Consider the following 27,478-nt stretch of genomic DNA (forward strand, 5'->3'; position numbering starts at 1 on the left):
TTTGTCTCTCCTATCATTCTTTTCAAATGAAATTTTATGGACTTGATCCCTGATTCCCACAAACCACCAAAGTGGGGAGAAGCAGGTGGAATCATTTTCCATTCCATAGTATTTTCAGCCAAATAATTTAAAATCAATTCATTGCTGTTAAGTGAAAGTAGCAGAGTTTGCAATTCGGACAATTTTCTTTTTGCGCCAACAAAGTTCGTACCATTATCCGAAAATAAGTATCGAAGTGTACCACGCCTCGATACAAATCGCCTAAGAGCAGCAATGAAAGAATCTGCAGTTAAGTCGCTAACTACCTCAATATGGTAAGCTTTGGTAGCTAGACATACAAACAAAGCTATATAACCTTTAGTGGTCTTAAAGCAACGACCTTTGTAACATTTCAAAATTACAGGACCGGCATAATCAATACCTGTGCTAAAAAATGGTCTCTCAAGTGTTACTCTTTGATTTGGCAAGTTTCCCATTAACTGATTATTAGATGACAATTTATGTCTGTGACAAACAATACATTTATGGATAAAAGACTGAATAAGTTTCTTACCATTTACAATCCAATAGCTTTGCTTTAAAATGTTAGCTAGTAAACTGGGCCCTGCATGCATATAAGTTACATGATATTGTTTAACAAGCAACATATCCTTTGCTTTCCAGTGATCGCCCTCATTTTGTTGACGGAAGACGGTGGCATCTTGCATCGGTTGGATATTCTGCTGCGTCTTTTGTGCAGGGATTCTTTTCTTCTTCTCCTACCGCCTCCATTAACCTTACGATTAGAGCTGGCATCAAAGACAAGAACAAATTCGTTCGAAGTGCTGTCTTTTACACATTGGTTTACCAAATACCTATGACAATTATTATTGGAATCGGCGATTATTAAACGCTCAGACATCGTGAAGAATCTGTTTTAGAGATAAGATTTTGGGCTCCATTGGAGGCATGTTGTTCGTTTACGTAATACACTTTGTTGTCGCTTCTTCAGGACACTGATTAGCCCGCTGCACTTTGTAAACTTATCTCCTCAACGATAAGGAGCATGACTGAGTTACATCCGCAGAGATGAGAACCAGACATCTCGATAAGGATTGTGTACGACGCCGATAACAGAACTAAGGAGTGTCAGAGGATACAGTTTTAGTTTACTTCCTGGTATGATATATTCTGAAGCAAAGGTTTTTTTAACAGGTATTCGACTTTGTTGCAAATATTTTTTATTCTAAGGAAGTGAGTCTGTAAGGTATTAAGTATTACTCTTTTGGAGATATTGGAGTGCCAATGGATAAATTTTATAGTGTTAAAATCATGTTAGAAGTGAATTTTATGGAACAGCACTAGTTCCGCTAGGATAGACTTTACTGAGTTTACCTTACTAAGATTCCGGCATCTTTTTTGGAGGTTCATTAACAGTTAACAGCAAGGTTACAGTTATTAAATCTTAAATCTCATATGATAATAATTAAGGAAATTCTTTCAATTAAAAAAAAGATGACGCTTATTTCACACTTTTTTCGTCATCATTCGTGTTAGACTACTGAGAGAACTTTAGCACCGTCATTACATTTAAATGTCTTGTCTATTGAACGAATAAAGTCTTGTCTACATATCGAATAAAGTTTTAATACTTAACCTGTCTGCAATTGTGATGTAAATACAAAATAATTTATATTTTTCTCGTTGGCAATATAATTATTATATAAATTCACAAACATTTCCGGTGAGTATTAAATTATTGGAAAATGATATAAATTTATAGCCATATGTAGAATTTGGATTTTACTAGCCGTAATATTTTAGAAAACTTATTACTAAAAGTGTATGCATGTAATTTGCTTAGCAAAATTTCAATATAATAATATGTTTTCTTTTCAAATAAGCAAACTAACGTTGTATATTTTTATACAGGATATGTCTTTCAATGTTAGATATTTTCAAAATAGTATAGCACATTTATTTTACGTAACAATAAATACAACTAAACACGATTAGGTAAATCGATTAACGAAAAACGGCTCGCTTCTTCAATACGCCTTGCAAATGTTTTCCCCGGCAGTCAAGATATTGCAGCCATTTCTCAGCTATTAATTCCAGTCATACGACATACATTGCCTTGCAAAATATATTCACTACCACCTGACGGATTGTATTTTCAAAGCTGTAACTCTATTATGCAGGGTGAAAGCGGGAAGCTGAGATTTCAGATACCTCCATAAAACAGTTTGCTGTTGTAAGGACCTGGAAATCGTACGACATACTAAATACCACCACCCAACGGAGAGACAGAAATCGTCCGGGGAATGCACTGCATATTTTTGTTCCATTAACAAAGTATGATCACTTTCCAACATTTATATTTCCTAACTAAAATTAATGCAAACCAATATGCTTATTTATAATATTTTGTCCTTTCTCCTTTCAATGATAATAACATTATTAATAAAACATTTGCCCTTTAAGTAGTAAGTTAGTATTTATTTATTATATCAGAATCGTGATTATTTATGACTCAATGATTTTTATAAAAAAAAAAAAAAACCTAAATGTAAATAAGGCATTAATGCAGGTCGTCAATTGAAGAAGGTTAAGAATTATTTGCTTGGGAAATAAAAAAATGTTGCATACATCTGCAACTAGGAAAGAATGAAAGTTTACTTTATTTATAATTTATCTCTACTTACCATATATTTTATGTGTACATCTTCCATATTCAAAGGAACAATCAGTTCCATGCCATATGTGCTACAGCTAAAGAAAATTAATGCACTGTAATAATTTGTGCTAGAATGTTTTGTAAAGTCATCTGGACAGAAGTTTTCACACGATTCAATTAATTTTGCTAATAGTGCCGCAGACCGCACAAGGCCTGCGAGTACAATTAACCACAACTAATCTTTTACTATTCAGAAGTGTTTGTAGACCGAGATTCCGAAACTAAAATCGCGAATACTTTCTTGATACTTTCAATTCATTAGCTAGTTTAAATATTTCATTTGATATAAAGTTACCATTCTCAATTTTAAGTAGCTGAATATTTCTATTACGTTTTGAATATACGTCCTTAATAACAACATTTTGAAGGAAAATTTTACTTAAGCAATAACACTGAAGGTTCCAAACATCTGGTTGAGAATGTGTATATACTTACGAATAAAATTCATCTGGTCTGAAATAATGTAACAAAATTTTATTCTACCGAATACACTGTATTTTCCTTGTATAAGACCCTCCTGGATTTAGGGACCGGAAAATTAAAATAAGGACAGAATTACTTTGTTCACGGACTGGTTTTTATTAACCTGCTGGATTACAATTTAATAGGAAAAAATATTACATATAGTTATTGAAATCAATATTTATTCAGTATACAACTGGTCATTACTCTCAAAACTCCATTAACTGGATTTTATCTGTATATTATCTGACTACATTATAGCTTAAGGGCAGTTTCCCTAAAATTATATCAATTTATCTTTATCGTAAGCAGTCAGCTCCTAAAAAGATTCATGTGTGATATCTTATCTTTAGGTTAACGATTACTTAGTATACACTCAGGAGGCAAGATCCTTTGTTGGAAACTAGAAACGATACCATTTGAAATCCTCACACTACTTTGTCAGTTAGCGACCGGAAAGAAGAAGAAATTGTAAATCTGAAATTGAATTTCAGACATTTCGATTTTTAAAGAAGCAGGTAAAGAAAAGCTTCGACATTGTAAGGATTAACACGCACGGCCCGCATGTGCCGTCGGCAGTCTTTCACCCTTGGTTTCCTTCACCGCAACGCCACCGTTATATCAGATGCAACCAATTTTTTGTCACGAAATTTTCAAAGAAAAAATGCATCTTTATATACGAGAAACTATATAACAAGGTAGGCGAAATCATATTGTAGAATATGGTAGGTTATTTTAAAACTTTTAGTTTAGAATCGCAATATAAGACTTCTTTTATACATAAACAAAAACTGTCTTACAATTAACATTAAGTGATTGAATGGAATATTGATTCGGAAATATAAAACGGAAATAAATGGAATATAAACAATTTAGTTTCTTTTTATGTAATATATTTATGTTGAAGATGTTTTCAAATTCTAATGATACTTTACCCTTTTCCAGTTACCCAGTGATAAGAAAACCTTAATTGCAATGAACCAAGAAATAAGAATTTTATGAAACATACAAGATTATCAATATTATCGGATATCACTTCATAAGAAGGAACTTTATCTCATTGTGGATCCAAAGCATTTCATTTTTTCTGTATAAAAATCTATTTATTCGGTTATATTTAAATACTAAAGAAAATTCGAGATGGGTAACAGTCAGGAAAAACATATTGATCTTCTGGATGCGTATATAGATTTACAAGGGAATGTATTCAACACCAATCTCTCTGAATGTGAGGATATTATCAAAATGATTTTCAGCGAAAACATTACCACTTCAGAAATGGATAACCTAAATTACACCGTTTATGCTAAATGTTTTAATAATACGATTCCGAGTGCATTGATAAACCAGCCATATATCCTGCCTTGGTACCAGCAACTGTTGTGGACTCTGGTGTTTGCTTTCATGATACTTGTGGCAATAGTAGGGAATCTGATCGTCATATGGATTATCGTAGCACATCGCCGAATGAGAACTGTCACTAATTTTTTCCTTTTGAACTTAGCTGTGGCAGATTTTTTACTGGCTGCTGGAAATGCTGCCTTTAATTTTGTCTTCATGTTAAACAGTCATTGGCCATTTGGAGGAACATTTTGTGTGGTCAGCAATTGTTTGGCTAATCTGACCGTTTCGACTTCTGTTTTCACAATTTTGGCAATGAGCTTGGATAGGTAAGTTAATAAATTTAAATATTTTATATGTTCTAAAAATTCTCTTTTTAGCATATTTACTTTTCAATGATTATAAATTTATTATTTATATTTTGAACTTAGTGTGTCACATTAGTGTGAACTTAGTGTTATCACATTTTAGCATCACAAGTAAGTTTGAACAGGTATATAATTTATTCATTTCATCAAATGTTAATAACTATAGCTTTTATTGTTGAATATTCACTTTATTAAAAGTTCATGCTTTTACCATAATCAAACTTGACTTCGTCATTTTGAATAAGAGTTCTCGCATGTTCTTTGCTTTACGTTTTCCATGTTCTTTGAGAGTATGCTTATATAATTTCAGTTCAAAATGTATTAAAGACCTTCTCAGTATTGTTTTACGTCTCATTTCAATTAAAAAACAAACTTATATTTTCCATGCCATCGCTAGTTACAAAGGGAATGATTTCAGAAATTTTAAAAATCTGTAAAAACTCATTCAACTAAATAAATTTTCGGTGGAATTAAAATTCACCCTACGTATTAGGCTTTAATTTATTTAATTGACGATATAAATTCTGTTTTGTACATAATGTGTTTAAAAATACATAAAGTCGTAGAAAATTTAAATTTTGAAATGAATAATTCAAAATACGACGCATGAAAATAATAAAAAACCGACAAAGTGAAACAAAAGTTAGGAAAGCCGCAACCTTATGTTTGGCATATCAGCTCAGTTGAAATTGTGCCTAAAAATCACATGGAATGAATGGATCATGTTTGTATGTAGTCCGTGAGAACGGAAGCGTTGAGGCGAAAGACATTTAATGGCGCTTGACTTCGTTTGACTCATGACAATGTGATGCTCTGCCAAGACGGGAAAAGGAAAAAGTAGAGAGTAATTGTAACCTTGCGTAGACATGCAGCCTCGTTCTGCGGCTAGCATTAGATCCTCAGTGAATGTGTGTGAAAGGTCCATTTTCGGAAAGTGCAGGGAAGCAGCTCACGGGACTCAGCGCACAAATGGGGAGTTCGAGCGGGTAGAGCTTGTTCATTAACTGCTAGTGGATCCCAGCGTAGTCTTGCATATTCCATTCCGTTTGCCGTAGCCGCCGCGTCTATCTTGCAAAGCTGCAAGCCGTATACCGCCTATCTTCATTCGATTGCTTCATATAGCGATGCAAGGACAGAAATACCTAAGTGAGTCCTGAAGAGAAGATAAAATACAAATTTTTCTCATAAACTGGAAGACTATATACACAATATTTAAAACCATTTGCTTTTCATTAAAAGAGTGATGAGGATGAAGTCAAAATGATGCTATAAACACATATTCAGCAGATATTTTAGACAGCGCACAGATGCGAAAGCACAATAGAACTTTAAGTAGGAAAATTTTGGTTATCGCTAAGCATGAAAGCCGCAAAAGGGCGAAAATGGCGGTCCGCATGAAGAACATCGTAGCTGGAAAGTTCAAAGTGGTTCATTATATTACATTTTTGTGCTTCCTGTAGAATCGTTCATTGAGTTTTCTGAGAAACTTCGCGAACGGTTCGATCTTAAGGTCGTCCTGAAGACATTTGTTAGGAACATAGACATGGGCATTTATAATAATGAGATAATGTCTGCTTTGTATCACTTGAATCTTCTTAAGTTCCTTATCGGAGATATTTGTTCATGCCGGCGAAGCGTAAGTCATGATTGGTCTGATAACGGAAAGGTAAATAAGTATGTTCTTGTTCAGATCCAGTGAAGAGTATTTCCCAATAACTGGGTATAAGCATTTGATGATTTTAAGTGCTCTGCCACGCACATTATTAACATGATGTGTTCAAGTAAGGCGGTCGATAAATAAAATACCAGGATATTTGGCCTTGGAAACCACTGCAACAATTTCGTTGAATAAAGAAAGTTGTTTTTTGATCGGAGCTTTCCTTTTGCGTTTCCGAATGATCAAGAGCTGTGACTTTGAGGCATTAATTTGGATTTTCCATCGTGAATGCATACCACTGTTCAATAGAAGGAATAAGATCTTGAAGATTTTGACTGCGTGATTTACATTTGCAGATTTTACAGCTAACACGGTGTCATCTGCATAGCAAGCCAAAATAAAGTTGTTCTGCAGTATTTCTGGAAAATCTGGAGCATAAAATAAATACAAAATTGGTCCTAGAACCGAACCTTGAGGAATACCACTGCGAAGACTCTTTTTGCTGGAATCAGCCCCATTTACACAAACATAAAAAGTTCCTTATCGTAATGAAAGAATGTATCGTAAGTAATAGCTCTCTATCAAAGTAACAGGAAATCAATTTTGAGATAAGTCCCTCATGCCAGACGCGGTTGAAAGCTTTCGCCATGTCCAGCATGAGGAGAGTAGCACACTGTTTGTTAGAAAGCGCTGAGATAGCAAACTCCGTAATTCGTACAAATTGCTTGGTCGTCGAAAGCTTGGCGCGAAAACTAAATTGTTCAGGCGGTAGTAAATTAAGATAAGGTTGCATGCGTGATAAAATAATCCGTTCATAGATTTTTCCTAGCACTGGTAGCAAATTGATCGGCCGATAACCGCCATGTTTATTGTGATCTTTATCAGGCTTCGGAATCAAAATAACTTTTGCACATTTCATAAGATAGGAAAATATTTGTGGTACAAGCATGCATTAAAAATGCTGGTCAGTTTACAAATAACGTTGTGCAGCCTGTTTTTAATAGCAGCATTAATGATGCTATCATTACCGGGCGCCTTGCTCTGTTTGCATTTTTTAATAATATTCACAATTTCTGCAGAAGTGGCAAATTTCGGGATATTTTTGAGAGATGGTGCACAGATCCAGTCACGTACTTGAAGTAACGTGGATAATTGGAAATCGACGGTCGTATTTATACCCAGCCGCAGTAAAGCGACGGAGAAGAGCATCATCTGCCGACAAATATAGTAAAGAAATTGAAAAATTATGTTAACAGAATTTTAAAAGCATTAGGAAGGACTGGATTAGGGTATTAATACGCCATTGCGCCCTTTGCTTTCCAGGCTTGCAGATTTTTTTGTTCATGTATCTGTTTGTCCCCGAAATCGATTGAGTTCTGGACTAAATCTACGCCAAACACAAGGTTTGTGCTTTGCTAATTTTACGACGCATGAAGTAATTTTTATTTTCATTTTGAATTTTTTGCATTCTGTTCATTTTAAGTTAATAAATTAGATTATATGCCTTTATTCATGTTAATAAATAAAATTTAAAAATTACAAATTATTTCTTATTAAATATGAGACTTATTTATTTAAGGTCAATTTATGGGAAATATATTTTAAGTACAAGAAATTGTTCATTTGTAAAATAATGATAAGAAGCCATAATATTAAAACAATACAACTGACATCCTTAGTAAATGCACTAAAGTATGAAACTCGAGGAGTTGAAAATAATTCAATCAGACTTCAGAACAAGTTTCTGTGACTAAATCTTAAGCATCCTCGTAAAGACAAAATCTTTTTTTTACATGTATGGAATATCATAAAATACCTAGCAGTTATTGTTTTGAAGTTTTCTTCTTTTGTCTAGAATGATAACACGAAACCGTCTTAAGTCTGCCTTGGGCCTGCATTCTTTTATGAAATGTAAGTTTATTAAAGAAATGCAAAATTAATTTTTTAAACTTCTTATATATAAATTCTGTGAAGAATCTGACAGATTAATTGAAAGTTAAAAATATTAAAATTTATCGAGAAATTGATGAGAAAATTTGTGTTTTATTCCACAAATTCGGATAGAATTCTCTGTGTGATTTCACAAATGTACAGATAGTTAACAATCCATAAACTCACAACTTTTACGAGAAAGCCAATTATAAATGTACAAACTATGCGTTCTCTTACAGAATACGATCTGCCTAACTTGTATGAGATTACGTGATCGCATTCCCAAAGGTAAACATAGGATTTCTCCAAATGACACGGTATCATAAATACAGTAGAGTATAGCTACCTGTCAAGGAAGGAAAAATTGGCAACTGCGTCGCGAAGCAGATAGTATACAGCCAGTGAATATTTTTATTTTAAGAACTAATTCTGTTTACATTGATGAAAGAGGAAAGTCTTAAAACATATAATCTCTAAGGTCCGCATTTTATGTCTTAGAAATTTTTTAATTTAATTACATTTTAATACATAGGAATTTTTATGAAGTTCGCTTACTTATTTTTTCTGTGGCCAAGCTATTTCCTAATTAAAACAAATGTGGACGATCAAAAATCGTTGTCAGCCATTCGCTTTATTTTTTAAGAAATCTTAAAATGGAAAATGCAAATATTGATTTTTAAATGTTTGATTTATGAGGATGGAATCACGGTTACAGCTAACATAGTGGTTAATTACGTCTTTTTCAATTTCAATACAAATCACCGCGCTACTAATTTACTCAAATGCACGTGCCCTGTATTTTCACTTTTCCGACAAAAAATGTCACGCTATAGGTCCCACCAGCAGCCGAGCGGTAAAGTCGCTGAACACTGGTAGTTCAGTCCGAGGTTCGAATCCCGCGAACGGGCTGGCTGCATGGGCGTTTTCGTGGTTTTCCCCATGTGTAACGTGTATACGAGCCAGTTTCCTTTAGAAAGTCCTCCACGAAGGCATCCCTGCCCTTAGGCATATAGCCCTCGTGTGCTTTGCCATAATTAAATACAACAACAACAACTTTTCCGACAAAGCTTACTCTTAAAATTTGTCTCGCGCTGCATTACACAGAAAAATAGAACAATTTTATTTATAATTCTTTTAAAATTACCTATCTAAATACAAAACTCGTATCATTGCCCCCTTCCCAAGGACTGCACGTCCCGGATGAAACAAATAGGACCATGGCCTTTTATTATATATTTACATTACATACTCTACGTACTATGGCCATAGTAAGGAGCTAACCTGTCTACTGAACGATTTTAGTCTTAGAACTTGATGACTTCAGGATCTAAACTACGCTGTCGTTTAGCCTGTTTAGGACAGTGTAAGGACTATCCCAAGGTAACTGTTATATAGGAGAGTCCTTTCCGTTGAAACTGATTCCACAACCATACTTTGTCACCTTCATTAAATCGATGTTTTGCAGTTCTCGCGTCGTATCGGGTGTTCATCCCCTCTGTCGCTAGGTTGACTTAAAACTGTGCCTGGAGATCTAGGATGTACTCCATAGCCAATGAAGGCGCCTTCGGAAGGCGACAAGCGATTAATTAAGCGATTTAAATTAAAAGCATTATCCGTGGAGAGCAGGAATTTTCTGACCGAGAGATAATGGTGGAAATGTTTTACGGCTTTAAATATAGCGAGCAACTCATTCCTGGTGACTCAGTAATTCCTCTGCGGTAGTGATAGGCACTTGCTCTATGCCACCGCATGTTCTTGGCCGTTTATTTCTTGAGATAAAATAGCACCGAAACTCTTCTTCCTCGCATCGTTGTCGAGAATAAATGGTTTGTAGAGCTGAGGATACGTCAAAATTGAATGTTAAGCCGATGTTAAAGTTTCCTTCAAATTGTTAAATGCGACATTCGTTTGTGCACAAGAACGTCTGCTTGCTCTCCATTAGCTTGTGAAGGCGGCTTGCAATCGCAGAAAAGTCCTTCATGAATCTCCTGAACTATGTGCAAAGCAATACGATACTTAGCTGATGAATATTTTCGGTGCATCTCCAGTTTTGACACGTTTCCTGGATCTGTACACACACCTTCAGCAGAGATGACATGTCCGAAATAAGTTACTACCTGTCTGAATAAACTGCATTTATCAGGACTCAACTTTAGCTTGGCTTCTTTTAGTTACTGAAGTACCTTACCAAGATTTTTTATATGTTCTTCAAAACTCTTTCCGACGATGAGGATGTCATCTAAGAATATCAGACAGGTTTCGTAGAAAAGTCCATTCAAAAGTCTCCATTAGGCGTTCGAATGTAGCCGATGCATTGCAGAGTCCAAACGGCATCACATTGAACTGCCAAAGTTCTTTTCCCGTAGTGAATGTCGGCTTTTCTCGGTGATCAGAATGTATCTCTACTTGGCACTTTCCACTCTTTAGATCAAGGGTCGAAAACCATTTGCTTTCAGAGTGTCCAGTATGTCGTCAAATCTACAAAGAGGGTAACTGTCGTTCTTCGTAACCTCGTTCAACCGGTGATAGTCAACGCAAAATCGAGTTAAACGTCTTTCTTCCTGACGAGATCAATGGGGATGCCCATGGACTTGCTGAAAACTCGATGACATGGCTTTCTTGCATGCCCTTTATGAGTATTCTTACTTATTTCTGTTTAGCAATTGGTAGAAGTTCTTGGATGTTGCTTTATTGCTGGATAATCACCGATATCTATTATATGTTGCGTCAAACTGGTTCGGCCCACATCAGAAGATGAGCGGGAGGAAACATCTTGAAGATGTTGAATTACAAGTTTGGCAGCATTCCTCTCTTCATCGTTTAATTGCGCATTCTGCAATAACTCCAATCTAATGCTCTCTGAAGACACGGATTGAGTGTTACCGTTTCCTTTAACGCTGGTTTCTGGAGCACATTCTGCAACCACTTCAAGTTTCTTAATAACTCTTGCCTTCTCAGTTACATTGGGAACTCTGACCAGTATAACGGTTCTTGATAAGTCGACGAGTGCTGAGGCTACTAGTACACATTTCGGGCTGCGACAGTTGTTTGGATACTCTATGACGCCGTAGCGGAAATTTCAATTTTCGGCATGGACCCAGGAAGTAAAAATTCTGTTTTTGCTTTTATTGTGATATGGTTTTGAGCTATGATTTTTTCACAGATTTAACTCCTTAATAATTTATTCCGAATAAAGCTATCTCCTCAGATACAGAATGCAATTCGTTATTGTTAAAGTCCAAGCAAAAATTTTATTTCCTTAGAAAGTCCAATCCGAGTTTTCCAGGATATGTAATATCTGCCACAAATGCCGTATGATGGTAAGCGCCGCTTCCAAACGTGATGTTAACGTATTGTTACGAATTTGGTATTTAAAAAGCTAATATTAGTTTCATTATAAATTAAATGGTTTTATTTCTAGCGCAGTGCAGCGCCTGACGAATATTAAAAGAAAGCTAAGCCGGAAAATTGAAAATACAAGAGCGCGTGCATTAAATAAATAAATATCTCTTTTTGATTTCGAGAAAGTACTGGAAATTTCTAGCGCGTGATTTTAAAATCTTATAAAAAAAGGAAAACATCTCAGTTTGTAGTAGTTGCTTAGTTTGTTGTTGTTTAGAAAACTGCTGTTGTTGATTATAGCGAATTCGCGGATTAGCGTTCTTTAGCTGTTTTGAATTACGTTCTATTGTACATTTGAGTAGTTAAAAGATAACTACTGTGAGATATTGTAATACTGCATGATAATTTGAGAAAATTTAAGCATTTTTGTTGTGATAATAAAAAATTTTTGTTCATTTTTCATCGGACTTGTGTATTCATTTCATAACGAACTCGTACGCACGCAACAATTTTTGGTGTCAGGAGTGGGGTTTGAATGCCAATAACAAGAGTGATGGAAGAGCAATTAAGGCATTTAATATCAGCCTTTGCCTCATTTAAAGAAGAAATGAAATTGGGCCAGGAATCCGTTAAGGAAGAAATGAAATTGGTCCAGGAATCCGTTAAGGAAGAAATGAAATTGGGGCAGGAATCCGTTAAGGAACAAATGAAATTGGGCCAGGAATCCGTTAAGGACGAAATGAAAGCCGTTCAAGCTGGTCAAGAAGAAATGAAAAGAGAAATTACCTGCATAATAGAAAATAAATTTGAAGCTATGGAAGGCAGAATTGATACAGTTGAAAATAAAGTTGGACAAATTGAAGAAAAAGTTTCTTCTGTAAAAGATCAAATTGAAGAAAGAGTTTATTCGGTGAAAGAAGAAATAGAAGAAAGAGTTTCTTCTGTAAAAGAACATATAGAAGGAAGAGTTTGTGCCGTCCAACACCAAATCGAACAACAAATTGATGATAGGATTTCTGCAGTAGCCAAAGAAGTGGATATTTTAAAGAAATTCGTAGCGACGGCAGGGAACAATAGTGATGGTTTTAAATTTTTACCCATGCCTGCCCGTCCCTCTCTGAAGTTATCCACTTATGATGGGAAGACCTCCTGGCAAGTGTATAAAACACAATTTTCTATAGTGGCGGATGCGAATGGATGGGATTCCCAAACTAAGGCCTGTCATCTCGCCGCTTCGCTGAGAGCAGACGCAGCGGATATCCTGCAGACGTTTCCTGAAAACCAAAGACTTGACTTCGAAGCTCTATCCGGCGCATTGGAGCTGCGCTTTGGCGAGAAATGTTTAAAAGACTACAGCAGGCTTCACTTAAAATCCCGTCAACAGAAGCCCACCGAATCACTCCAGGAACTCGCCACGGATGTTGAAAGGCTGTCCCACCTCGCCTTTACGGAGTGCCCGAGAGAAACGAGGGAAATCCTGTCGCTGCAATATTTCGTCGATGGCATCCGGGACCCTGAAATACAGAAAGCACTGCGAATGGCGGATGTTAAAGATTTGAAAAGCGCTTTAGTGTACGCCATGAAATTCGAGGCAGCCCAGCAAGCCACTCGTCGAGACCGCCACCCAGTCAGAACTGCTCAAGTCCAGGAGCCAGGGAATAAAGTCACCGCTCGTCTAGACGATTTAACTAGACAACTGAACGCCTTGAGACGGAATATTGGTGAGAAGAAACCGACCGTTAAGTGCTGGAACTGCGGTGCTGAAGGACACATACGACGAAACTGCAGAATACCCCAGGGTACGGATGTTAAGACCGCTCCTAACAAACTGCAAGGAAACTAATTAGTGGCCATCTCGTGGGGCGGAGGTTGCCAGATAATGAAAAGCCCCAGTTTAAAGCGTTTCAGATTTCTGCAGTGAAGGGCGGCAGTAATGGACTTTTTATATTAATGGAGTTCCCTGCAATATGACGATAGATACAGGAGCTAACGTTACCATCATCCGAAAAGATTTGGCTCAACAACTGGGAAACAAACTTATCTGGACGCTGCCCTGCGTTACCCTCCAGACTGTGTCCGGTGAGAAGATCGACATCGATGGAAAAATAAACGTTAACATCACGTTTGGAAGTGCCGCTTACCATCACACGGCATATGTAGCAGAGATCAATCACTGATTCTTGCATACTCGGATTGGACTTTCTAAGGAAATACAATTTTTCCTTGGATTTTAAAAATAACGAATTGCGTTCTACATCTGAGGACATAGCCCTATTCGGAATTAATGATGGAGTGAAATCTATCCACAAAATTATAGCTCAAGATGATATCACAATTCCCGCAAGAACCGAGTTTTTACTTCCTGGATCCATAGCCGAAAATAGAAATTTCCGCTACGGCATCATAGAATATCCCGATAACTGTAATAGCCCAAAAAGAGTACTAGTAGCCTCAAGACTCGTCGACCTATCCAGAACGGTTATCCCGGTGAGAGTCGCCAATGTAACTGAGAAGGCGAGAGTTATTAAGAAAGGTGAAGTGGTTGCAACATGTACTCCAGTAACCACCGTTGATAGAGAGAGTAACATCCAAGAATCCGTGTCTTCAGAAAGCATTACATCAGAGTTACTTCAGAATGCGCAATTAAACGATGAAGAGAAGAATGCTGCCGATCGCGTCATTAAAGATCTTCAAGTTATTTTCTCCCGCTCGTCTTCTGACGTGGGTCGAACTAGTTTGACACAACATAGAATAGATACTGGCGATCATCCCCGATCAAGCAACATCCAAGACGTCTACCGTTTGCTAAACAGGAAGAGGTGCGAACAATGTTAAAAGATATGGAAGAAGGCGATGTCATCGAGCCTTCAGCGAGTCCATGGGCATCTCCCATCGTCCTAGTCCGAAAGAAAGACGGCTCAACAAGATTTTGCGTCGACTATCGCCGGTTGAATGAGGTTACGAAGAAAGACAGTTACCCTCTTCCTAGAATTGACGACATTCTAGACACTCTTTCTGGAAGCAAGTGGTTCTCAACGCTTGATTTAAAGAGTGGGTATTGGCAGGTAGAAATACACCCTCATGACCGAGAAAAGACAGCATTTACTACGGGACAAGGGCTTTGGCAATGCAAGGTGATGCCGTTTGGACTGTGTAATGCGCCGGCAATATTCGAACGCCTCATGGAGACTGTTTTGAAAGGACTTTCCTATGAAGCCTGTCTGATATCCTGGACGATATCATCATCGTCGGAAAGAGTTTTGAAGAGCATCTAGAAAATCTTAGAAAGGTGCTTCAGAAACTGAAAGAAGCCAATCTAAAGCTGATTCCCGCTAAATGCAAATTGTTCCGAAAGGAAGTGACTTACCTGGGACATGTCATCTCTGCAGAAGGTGTGCACACGGATCCTGAAAAGGTATCAGCGGTTAAATCCTGGAAACGTCCCGAAAATGTCCATCAGCTGAGAAGCTTCCTAGAGCTTTTCACCTACTATAGGAGATTCGTGAAGGACTTTTCTTCCATCGCAAGACCCCTTCACAAGCTGACAGAGAGCAACCAAAAGTTCTTGTGGACAGAAGAATGCGACGATGCATTTAACAACTTAAAGGAGGCTTTAACATCTGCTCCAATCCTGACGTATCCTCAGCACGACCGACCATTTATTCTCGACACCGACGCGAGCAATGAAAGTGTCGGTGCTGTTTTGTCCCAAGAAATAGACGGCCAAGAACGTGTAGTGGCGTACTGGAGCAAGTGCCTGTCTAAACCGGAGAGGAATTATTGTGTCACCAGGAAAGAGTTGCTCGCCATAGTCAAAGCTGTAGAACAGTTCCATCACTATCTATACGGCAGAAAATTCCTGCTCCGCACCGATCATGCATCATTGACCTGGCTTTTAAATTTCAAGAATCCTGAGGGTCAAATAGCCAGGTGGATACAGAGACTCCAAGAATATGACATCACTATCCGTCATCGTAAGGGATCATCACACGGAAACGCCGACGTTTCAAATCAAATACCTATCAAAATAAATTTAATAGACGACTCCTTCTTGGATTTTACAACAAAGCCTCTACTTGGGATTGAACTCAGGAATACTAAGAAGTAAAACTTTTAAGACACATTAACACGCCGAATAAATACTAATTCAGAAGTCAAACAACAAAAATCAGCGTTAATTTACAAAATTTTGTAAATTAACGCTTATTTTTGTTGTTTGACTTCTGAATAAGTAAAACTTTACTAAACTAAAAGAATATAGCCGAAGGTATCAAGATTCTAACAGAGTTGGCCCCTGAACGCAAACTAACAACGAAGCGTACAAGGGCCTAAAGTACGGCTGAGCGTAATAATAGCTTAAGAAAGAGAGTAGCCTAAAACTCGAACGCACGCTGCTCAGAATATCCGTATCTCTAACGAAGAGGGATGGTGCCCACGTCCTCCGTCACTAAACTAAACTAACGAAGTCATTCGAACTTCAAAGTTAAATACTTCATCTCTTCATTTGCATTGTAGAGTCATTAGGTTAATTGGAAGCAGAAAAGATGAAAAATATGCAACCGCCTTCGCCGGGAATCGAACCACGGACCTCTGGAATACCGGCCCAGCGTGCTACCGTTACACCACGAAGGCACGTCGGGGAAGTGGGAGAAATACCTTATATACTCCCCTTTTTAAAGGGCGACTAGTGTTTTAGGGGACCTAGTCGCCAAATCCTGGGTGCTGAGAATCATCATTCACAACCCTTTTAGTTCGGGCGCCACTTGTAAAGTCACTAGGGTAATTGGAAGCAGAAAAGATGAAAAATATGCAACCGCCTTCGCCGGGAATCGAATCACGGACCTCTGGAATACCGGCCCAGCGTACTACCGTTACACCACGAAGGCACGTTGGGAAAGTGGGATAAATACCTTATAGCATTTGACCGCGATTTTGAAAATACATTCTGGCCGGAAGTTGTAAGTTGAAATTACGAATGGACAGGAAAGTAACTTTAACTAAAAATTAACTGTTATATAACGTAGGATAAACCTTACAAACGTATTTAATGCGAGAAGATGATTAGGTAAATATCTGCTTTTAAAACCACGATTTTTGTTTATTACTTTTAAAACTATGTTATGTTAACAAACTGAGACAGTATACCAAATTTTGTAATTCAATGTATGTAGTATTTCTGGGATTCTTCGCGAAAACTCTCTATAATGCTTCGTAATCCGCCTAGAATTCTTAAAGATATAAACTCGTGAAAACTATCTTTCTCTTCTTCCGTTATTTTGCGTTGGGAAAGGTATATGTGCCACATAATATAATTTTGGAAATAATTAATGATAATGCACTTTCATTAAATGAAAGGTAAAAGTTAGTTCTTCATTCTCCTTTGATACTCGTACCAAACATGTTCTGATAAAATATTGCAATTCTTAGTATTTTTAAACTGAGTTGCAATTTATAAAATTCCCATTATCCGTGAAACAACCCACCTTAAAGTAAACATTTTCGCGATCATTCGTCGCATTTTTCACTCCCCAAATGAAACTCGAGTCTTCAGCTTCCATGAATTCGAGTATTTTTTTTTTTTTTTTTCAGATAGAATTTTAGATCAATTGTCGATTTTAAAGTGTGGAAGGAAAGACAAAAGGAAGCGAACACGTTTAGTTGTAAAATAAAAAAATAAGCTGCACTGTTTTCTCTGACTAAAGCATAAGCAATTTTCATTTATTCTCTTAACAAAGTTCAGCGTAATTGAATCGATTAAATTACATTCAGTCTGTTGATGGTACATTCTAGGTATTCTATGAGGACTTTACTAATGTTTAATGGGTAAATATTTGTATTTAATTTCGCTTTAAACATAATTGGCACATTATTAAATTTATCCATACGATTACCAGTAAGTGACTATTAAGTTTATTTTAAATGTGTTTTAAGTATTTTGATAACTGAATTATGTCATTACTTCGGATTTCACCAAAATTTAAGGAAATAAAAATGTACTATGAATAAAAATATGAAAATTTGCTTGTAAATATAACGAGTTTACTCAAGAACTTGAAATTAAAATTTAGAATAATATGCAAAATATTAAGATAAGTATTTTGCATTAAAATCACCTTTTCAATTCTTTAATTATAAAACATCGTGGACTATAAAATGTATTTTGTAAGCTTTAGTTTTATTTTTTTGTGTTTGGAAGCTGCTTAATAAATAAAATCTTTTCTCTCCTATTAAATATTTCATCAGTAAAATTTTTAATATGTATATGTAAAATAAATATGTAAATCAAAATTATTATTTAAGCTAACGGTAACTCTTTAATTCTTCCTCTCTATTTTAAAAATCGTAATATATCGTAATAATCGTTGCGTCATTTCTAGATCATTTTATTTTGCATTGTCTGCGTAGCGCTGATGGCGTAATAATTGGGAACTGAAATTTTTAACTCAAAGCAAAGCTTTTCTCTTCGTGTGCTTCCATATTGCATACCAACGCACTTAGCTTTAACTTCTGCACTGCTTAGACGTAATTTCGCTGTGCTTGCTTGCTATCGACATAGTATCAAAAATGTAAATATTATGTGAATAAGCGCGACTAGAGAGGCAAGTGATTGTGGCCATAAATGTCAATTGCAAATAAAAATGGAATTAAAACTGCCTCGACTGCCAAGTTCTTTTTGAGATATTACGAAGTCAACATTTTAGCATACTATGCAATCAAAATGCTTCCCCTTTAATATGGATCTACGATGTATCCTATAAAGCTATTGCTCATCGACGCTGCTGCGTCTTTTCCGTGCTATCATTACATGTGTATATATATACATGTAATGATAGATATATAGATATATAAATGTCATAATAAAAGCACAAGGAAAAGACTGAACACTGTAGATGCGTGATTAGACCCATACTGAAGAAGAATTTGATTGCGTAGTATTTAAAGAACTTGGCAGTCGAGGCAGTTTTAATTCCATTTTTATTTCCAATTGATATTTGTGGCCACAATCACTTGGCACTCTAGTCGTGCCTTTACACAGAAGATTTACATTTTTGATATTGTTGGGATAGAAAGCAAGCCAGCGAAATTACATTTTAGCACAGTAGAGAGCAAAAGCTGAAGTGCGTAGTTATGAAGGATGGAAACTCGCGAAGAGAAAAGTTTTGGTTTACAATTCGGTGACTGGTCGTCAAGAGGCATGTGGTATTAACGGTTACGTAAGATCGCATGATTAATTTGAATGACGCAATGCAGATAAGTTATTACGATTTTAGAATAGAGAGGAAGAATTAATGTTTACAGTTATATTATAATTCTGATTCATACATATTTTATCTTACATATTTCCCCCCTTCAAAAAGAAAAAGGCGTAGCGACAGAGAAGCCTTTTTAAAGAGAAAGAGTTAAAACACTAGCAAATGTAAAAAAATAAATAAATAAATAAATAAATAAATCATAAAATTTTTGTCCTGTAAAGTATAATTTATAAGTATCAATTTTTTTAAAATAAATTTTTAATTTTTAGAGTCCTATTGAATTTCTCAGCATTTCGGTCCAAAAGTCTTTTTGTTTGAGAGTTCACATAATCATAATTCTTCAGGGAAAGTTCTTGTTATCGCAGAATATCACAAAATAAACTTTTACATAATCATTACTTATAATTAAATGTAATGAACATAAATATTTATGATATTAATTTTCATATTGATAAATTATATTTTAATACTATATAATAATAGAAGTAAGCTTCTGAAATTATGGTTTCACCGTTATCATCTTTCATTTACAATTCCTGATTTTACCAAACTGGAAGCCTCGCAATACTTCTAAACAAACATATCCATCAATAGGGCTGTCCTCTTGAGCTAACCAGTGTGTTCTCTGCACTAGTGGCACAGGGTGCCTAGGCAGTTACTTGAAAAGGCCTCCGTTCCTTGCATTAAGGTAACTGGGCTTTGAGAACTGCACCAGTACATTCCATAATAAAATATATAATAATAATAATAATAATAATAATAATATAAAAAAATTACACACACACTCATAAAAGGAGAGCTTCCAACATTATCTTACTTGAAGAGGGTGACGGGAACAAATGTACAGAGGTAATTACAGACCTCTGCTTAGGAACCAGTACACCCTCATAATATTATACTTAACACACAATAACCCATAAATTTTAACATGCATTTACCATAACTTCATATTATCTGTAATAATTTCACTTATTTTTTACACCTACTTCATTTTTAGAATAATTAAAAAATTCGTATTCAAAATTCTCAACAAAATTTCAAAAACATAAAAACTTATCTTAATATCCTTCCCTATGAATAATTTAAATAGCTTAAAATTCGTTACTTAATTTGCTCACACATAATTATGAAAAATTAGAAAAATTAATGAACAAGAATTTCAGATTTTCTCAAAACAAATTGCAGAAATTTTAACCAATGTTGAAATGAAAACTATAGAATTCGCAGCACATTAAATAATTTAGTTCCTGAGCTAGGTTCACACGAATGTAACAATTTTTGAGCTGTTGAAAAAGCGGAAGCGCAAGTAATTTTCTGTCCCACATACTTGCAAACACAACTCAGATCCACCTTGAACTCGCTGTAATGCTTAATTCCTAAACGGTAATTCACTGATGATTTCCTTTTCACTAGGCATTCGAACTTCTCAATTTATCGAGAGATTACTTTCAATCTGTAAACACTACGCGTGATTATTTTTTGAGGCACTTGCAAAACACCACAGCAGAAGAATGATCTGTTATTTTTTAAACGCTGAAAAAACAAACTTGATGATTCACTTCTTTCACATTATCTTGGATTTATCACAAAACGATGATTTGAAGAGCTGAATTAAATTTTTCATTGAGGTTTCAGGCTGCAGGAAACTATCCTGCCTGCTTAATTGTCATAATAAAAGCACAAGGAAAAGACGGAACACTGTAGATGCGTGATTAGACCCATACTGAAGGAGAATTTGATTGCTTAGTATGCTAGTAATGCTAACTTGGTAATATCTTAAGAACTTGGCAGTCGAAGCAGTTTTAATTCCATTTTTATTTCCAATTGATATTTGTGGCCACAATCACTTGGCACTCTAATCGTGCCTTTACACAGAAGATTTACATTTTTAATATTGTTGAGATAGAAAGCAAGCCAGCGAAATTACATCTTAACACTGTAGAGAGCAAAAGCTGAAGTGCGTAGTTATGAAGGATGGAAGCACGCGAAGAGAAAAGTTTTGGTTTACAATTCGGTGATTGGTCGTCAAGAGGCATCTGGTATTAACGGTTACGTAAGTAATGATTAATTTGAATGACGGAATGCAGATAAGTTATTACGATTTTAGAATAGAGAGGAAGAATTAATGTTTATAGTTATATTATAATTCTGATTCATGCATTTTTTTATCTTACATACATGTAATGGATAGATATATAAATAGATATATAGATGTAAATAGATAGATATATAGATGTAAATGGATAGATATACAGATTGTTATAACAGATCTAGCAAAAAGCATTATATTAAAATCTGGAACAATTAAGTAAAGAATTGATCCAAATATTTTACATAAAAATATGTTATAACTAATTTAACAATTATAAAAATTGCATTGTAGAGCCATTAGAATTTTTTAAGCTGAAGGCTGAAGACATGAAAATGTTCAATTACCTCACCGGGGCTCGAACCCTGGACCATTGGAATACGCGTCGAGTTTGCTTCCAATTACACCACGAATTCAAGCGGACTGCAAGAAGAAATACCTTATAGCATTCTGGACACCTTTAAAGGATATTTGTAAATATAATATCTTTTTAAAGTACTATTCCAGAACAAAGCAAAAAAAGTCAGGGTTTTTTATATTTTAAGGCTATTTAAATTTATTTATTTTAATATTTTAAGTTATATACTGTAGAAAACAAATGCTCAGTAACTATGACGTTGCCGTTTCTTCTATGAACTGTAAGCTTAGGGTACGTTCTCACCTCCCCAGGAAAAGAATTTTGGGACTTTTCAAAACTAAAATGTTATTTGGAAAAGATTAGCATTTAACGGCATGTGCACATTACAGGCAAGGTATATCAAAGCAGTATAAATGAGTATATTGGAATTCAATTTTTCTAGTCAAAAGCACGTCTATTCATTATTTTATTGAGTTAAAAGTCATTTTGAAACTCGTGTAAAAAGAATGAACTCTTTATTAGCACGTTTCTAATTTTTGATTGCGGGAGAATATTACCATAATTGCAATTTATTTTATGGGGATACTTCTATTACAACGTTAGTATATAAAATTATTCATTTACTCAAGTGCAATATGTCAACATCACTGTGTAAATAATATTCAAGAACAATTAGCGTATTTATGTTCAATATTAAATTTGGTATTTAGCACAATATACATTATACATTCTTCAGGAAAGTATTTCATGATATAGTAATATGACATCATTACTTTGTAAATTACAATATGACATCAATTACTGTGTAAATTACAATTAAAGATCAATAGTGCATTTATCAGAGTGAACATAAACAATAAAACAATTAAGTAATTTCAAATAGCTATAGGTTTGCGTTGCGTAGTCATTAATTGGGCAGAAACCCATTCTTAAATTTAATTGGTCCAGTGTGTTTAAACATTAATATACATTAAAAAAACTAGCATAAGTAAGAAACAATTATCTAACGTTTATCGGTTGTGACATGTTTGAGAATACAAGTTACATTTTGAAATTGGTGATGGCTGGTCATTTAACTATCTGAGGAAACAACAAAAAAATAGTAAAGCATACCTTTAACATTATATAGAATTTCACAATTTGCAGATTGGGGGCCCCTCATGCAAAATTTGAATATCTGGATACTGCTTGAAAACCATGGCAGCAACTACCATGTAGTAGGGAATAATTACTATACATCAGGAAATTAATCTGTAAGAAGAAAAGGAAGAATGAGTTAAAATTTGAAGAAGTCAACGGGTTTGGAGGCTAGGGTCTCCTCTTTTCTGCCGCTTGCATCCGGCTGATTCCAGGTCTTCTCAATCCCGCAGAATATTTTTATTTTAGGATATACACAGCAGTTTGTCAGAAACTCCTTCCTTCTCTTGGCTGTTTCCTCGTCGCAGGTTACCGGCGCTCTCTTCTAGCTCTGAACGTCCATGCCATCTTGTGGAGACATTAGGTATTTTTCTGGAACAGGAGAGATTGAAAACGAGCAAAGCGAAAATGAGCGCCGGGAATCGAACCACAGAGCTCTGGAATTCTCAACCTATGGTATGAGTAATACTAGTGTATTCAAGAGAAAAACATGTGGTGCGCACAGAAACGTATAATTATTATTTTTAATTAATTAAAAAATAATAATAATTAAGTATTTTTTAATTATTAAACTGAAAAACTAAATATCCCAACATCCTGTTGAAGGTTTTCCCTAACGCTCGTAAATTTATGCGATCTGAGCTTTGTTCAAGGTCAATAGCCACTCAGAGACCTTAGAAAAATAATTTATTTGTATTTTCACAAATATTCTTTTAGCCATAGACACAACAAAATTTGTCATAAATGATGTTCTTAAAAGGAGTAATAGAAATGGGTGTTCTATTTAATAGGAAAGTAAAAATAAATTTCTATAAAAAGATCAATAATTCTTTTAGAGCTTAATCTATTTATTAACATGTGTGCACCATATGTCGCCACAATTTCTGGTTTCATATTGCTCAATTTTCAATTAGAACAATTTTTTGCGTCGATTTGCTGTCTCTAATAGCAGATATTTTGTCTTCTTGTTTCTTTGAATTCCTCACATTTCTATGCGATTTGAGAATATAGTCGTTTGTTTTTGAAGAACTGGTGATATATTGTGCATTTAAATATCATTTGTAAAAAAAAAAAAAAAAAAAAAAAAAGTGAGCTTGCAAATTTCAGTATGAGCAGAAAAACTATCTGTTTAATGTTTTAAACTACCTTACAATAAAACAAAATCATCACCTTAAAGTTTATTTATTGGTTGCATGACCAGAAAAGAAAGAGTTATACAGAAACACTATGAAACTTGTAAAAATCCATTGTTTCTACAGTAAAGATTTAATGCGGTGATTAGTTGCATGTATTAAAGCGATTTGATACCAGTTTTCAAATAATGAAGTTTCTTATAAGATACCGACATTGCTTCACAAGAAAACCCGTGAACAACATTATTATTTTTAACAAAATAACGTTGTTCACGTTGTTGCTATTTTTAACAAAATAAAATGAATTATGTCTGAAAACCAGTTTCTCTAAGTTTCAAATCTATTAATTTCAGACTTTGCGAGGAATTCATTATTCATGTTTCTATATTCCAAAATTTATGTAAAATGTTTTTATTCAGTTTTAGACTAATTTTAATTCTGTTTCATTTCAGGCAATTTTGGCAAATTAAGCAATATATGTCTAATTTGTTAGGTAAATATTTACTTTTCTATAAAGGTTTTGTGCAAACATATCTACAGCATAATATGAAGTATAACTTTCACAGTTTTTGCTCCATAATGCAAGTACGCGTTCACATACATGCGCACAGCATACACAAACAAAACAAAAAAGAATTCTTTCGTAATGAGCATTTTCTTAATAGCCACCATTGCATCTGTCGAATTAGCTGCAGAAAAGTTGATATTCAAAATTCAAGCTAGCTAAGCAAACGTTGCTCGAGAACAGCCAAACACAACAACATTGAGCAATAACATCCCTCAGAATATTAGATGGAGAGAGAATTACACCAGAGAGAAAAGAAACATTTTGATGAAAAAACAGAGGCGATGAATCCGAGGATCTCCCACATTGTAGAGACATTAGGTATTTTATACGCAGGACATTGAAAAACGAGCAATGCCTTCGCCGGGAATCGAGCCACGGACCTCTGGAATATGCGCCCAGCCTGCTGACTACTACACTACGAAGGCATGCTAATAAGGCGGGAGAAATACATTATAGACTCTCCCTTTTAAAGGTTACAGCCGAAAACATCGCGGCAAAAACATCGCGGACGACAACAACGAGGAAGAAGCAATGCAAGGCGAAAACGTCGTGATACAGAACATCGTGGGAGAAAATAAAGCAATGAGAAAACGCAGTTCTAAAAAACATCGTGGTACAAAACATCGTCGCCGAAAATGAAGCGGTTCAAAAACTTCGCAGTTTAAAAACTTCGTCGTCGAAAATATCGTGGTAAAAAATAAAGTACCTACAAATTATCGCATGACGATAACATCGCAGACATGATTTTTAAGGCTTTCATAATTGCAAATGGATATTTGCATAATGATTTGTGTGCGCAAGGTGGAAAGAAGGATAATTTTCGCATTCATATGTTTTATTAATTAATACATTTTTGAAAAAGCAAAACAAAAAATTGAAATAAAACAAGAAAAGATTTTCATTATAAGAGTATCAGATTAACAAAAGTGAAGAAAATTATCTCATAATTAACTTAGCAATATTTTACTTATCTTTCTTTTACTATTTTTTTAGATAAAACTTTTCATGAAAAATTACCAGTAAAACTTCTAAAAAATATTTTATTAATGAACTTTGTTAGTTAACTATGCCAGTTTGAAATTCTATTAAGTGCTATAAATTGCATTAATTTTCTGTACTTAAGTTCCCATTTTACATTTTCAGCAAATATTTATTAGTTAATAAAAAATATGAAAATAAAATTTATCCTTCTTTGCATCTTGCGCTCAAAAACCATTATGCCAGTTTTTAGAATTATTAAACAATTATTAACGCATGTCTGCGATGTTATTATCATGCGATGATTTGTAGATATTTTATTTTTCACCACGATATTTTTGTCTACGATGTTTTTAAATTGCGAAGATTTTGAACCGCTTTATTTTCGACGACGATGTTTTGTGCCACGATGTTTTGGAACTGCGGCGTTTTCTCTTTGCTTTATTTTTTCCCACGATGTTTTCGCCTTGCGTTGTTTTCTCCGCGATGTTTTCGGCGGACACCCTTTTAAAGGACAATGGGGATAAACGGACCCAGTAGCCAAATCCAGGGTGTGAAGAATCATCATACCATCAACCCCTCGAGAGAATTTATGTTTCATAATATTTGGGAGTTTCCTACCAAAAAGTGCTAGATGCTTACAGTCACGCCTTCTCCGGGATTTCAGCTCCAGCCATAGCTATGCCAGCCGGCTTCTCTATCAGCATTCCAACACAGCTGTACAATAGAAATCTGAATTATACTGTTATTGTTTACAAGCATGAAATTCCATATGATGCCTTGACGTATTTTTAACAGGTGATACGGATTTCAGTTAACATCTAGTGGACAACGTGGTATAGATAAAACAGATAAAACGGAGACATAAATGGGAAAAGACGTGATACACACCAAACGCGGGCACAGATGAAACACATGATATAGATGAAACGCGGCTTATCTGTGAAGTAAATAGTACAGATGAAACACGTGATAAAAATGAAGCGTTTACAGCCTCAACTGGATTTCAGATGCGAAGAAAAGAGGCCTTATAATTAAATTTAACTGGCAAGAAACGAATTCGTCTGACGATACAGCATTCCCCTTTGTTTGCAATCCTTTGTAACCTTTGCTGCAATTGCAAAAGGTATTTTTAGTTACTGGTAATACTGATAAAAATACAAAATGATTTCGTTTTATTATTATCCAATTTTAAAGAAGTAAAATTTATGTATTGAAAATGGTAACCAAAGTGAGAACTTGAAAGCTATTATCATTCTAGATTTCATTATACGATCTAAGATCCATATATGATTCACTCTAGCATACATATGTGTTTGCACTGCATTTGTGCTTGATAATTATTTAATCTCTGTTTTCCTTCTAGCATATTTAGCAATATATAAGTTCATTTTGTTAAATATGCAAAGCTGCATATTTCCTTTTAGTCCAAAGGGATTTGAATCCCGAAGGACTATTAGTTTCGTTTTGGCATTTTGCGTCGGACGGATAAATGTCGTATGTAATTTTAAAACTGTTGCCATAAAATGTTAGAGTCCTGCATTATATTTGAAGAAATTAAATAATGAAAATCTGCGTAAATGTATGTATATTTCTCACATTGTCATAAAATAACGGTACATAGAGTCATCGAATTTTGAATAAGGTAATCCTCCAACGAATATGAGCATGTGGAAGACCAAATTTGAAATTTGAAATTTGTTTTATGATCGATTTCCTATTTTTTAAAACTTTGACGAATTTTTGATTAACAAACTCAAGGATTTCAAAGCGAGCAATGGCAACGTTGTGCAGAAAAAACATTTTTATCTCCAGCGCGTGAGTCTCTGTATCGGAAATTCTAAAGATATGCTCGTTTTAAAACTATTTTGCGATATTGCTGTTGCACTGGATCTTATGGTTTAAGTGCGAAGAACATGATATTTAATAAAGAAAGGTAACACACAAAATGTTAAAAAACGCGCCTTTGGACGTAATTTAAAATCTGAAACATTTCAGTTTTTTTTTTTTTTTTTTTGGTTTACTCGATAACTCTTTGAAGATAGACATAGACAGCTTTACGTCAGGCCAACAGTAGATAGATCTTTACATTAATGTTAACTTTTAATATTTTATTTTCATTGAGAACGTTTTATTGTTTTAAG

General features: G+C 35.0%; 1 protein-coding gene across 1 annotated transcript in view; it reads left to right on the plus strand.

Annotated features, from left to right (window-relative positions):
• Positions 1-4,128: 4,128 nt before the first annotated feature.
• The window catches only part of LOC118188203 (tachykinin-like peptides receptor 86C), a 261,837-nt gene continuing 238,487 nt past the window's right edge, over positions 4,129-27,478 (plus strand). Inside the window, exon 1 of the mRNA XM_085810297.1 lies at positions 4,129-4,848. Coding sequence (XP_085666423.1) covers positions 4,319-4,848 — 530 coding nt within the window. The 5' untranslated portion in view covers positions 4,129-4,318. The remainder of the gene's footprint in view (positions 4,849-27,478) is intronic.

Source organism: Stegodyphus dumicola, chromosome 2 (genome assembly GCF_044657685.1).
Source record: "Stegodyphus dumicola isolate Sdum_Otavi_A_Nest chromosome 2, ASM4465768v1".
NCBI lineage: Eukaryota > Metazoa > Arthropoda > Arachnida > Araneae > Eresidae > Stegodyphus > Stegodyphus dumicola.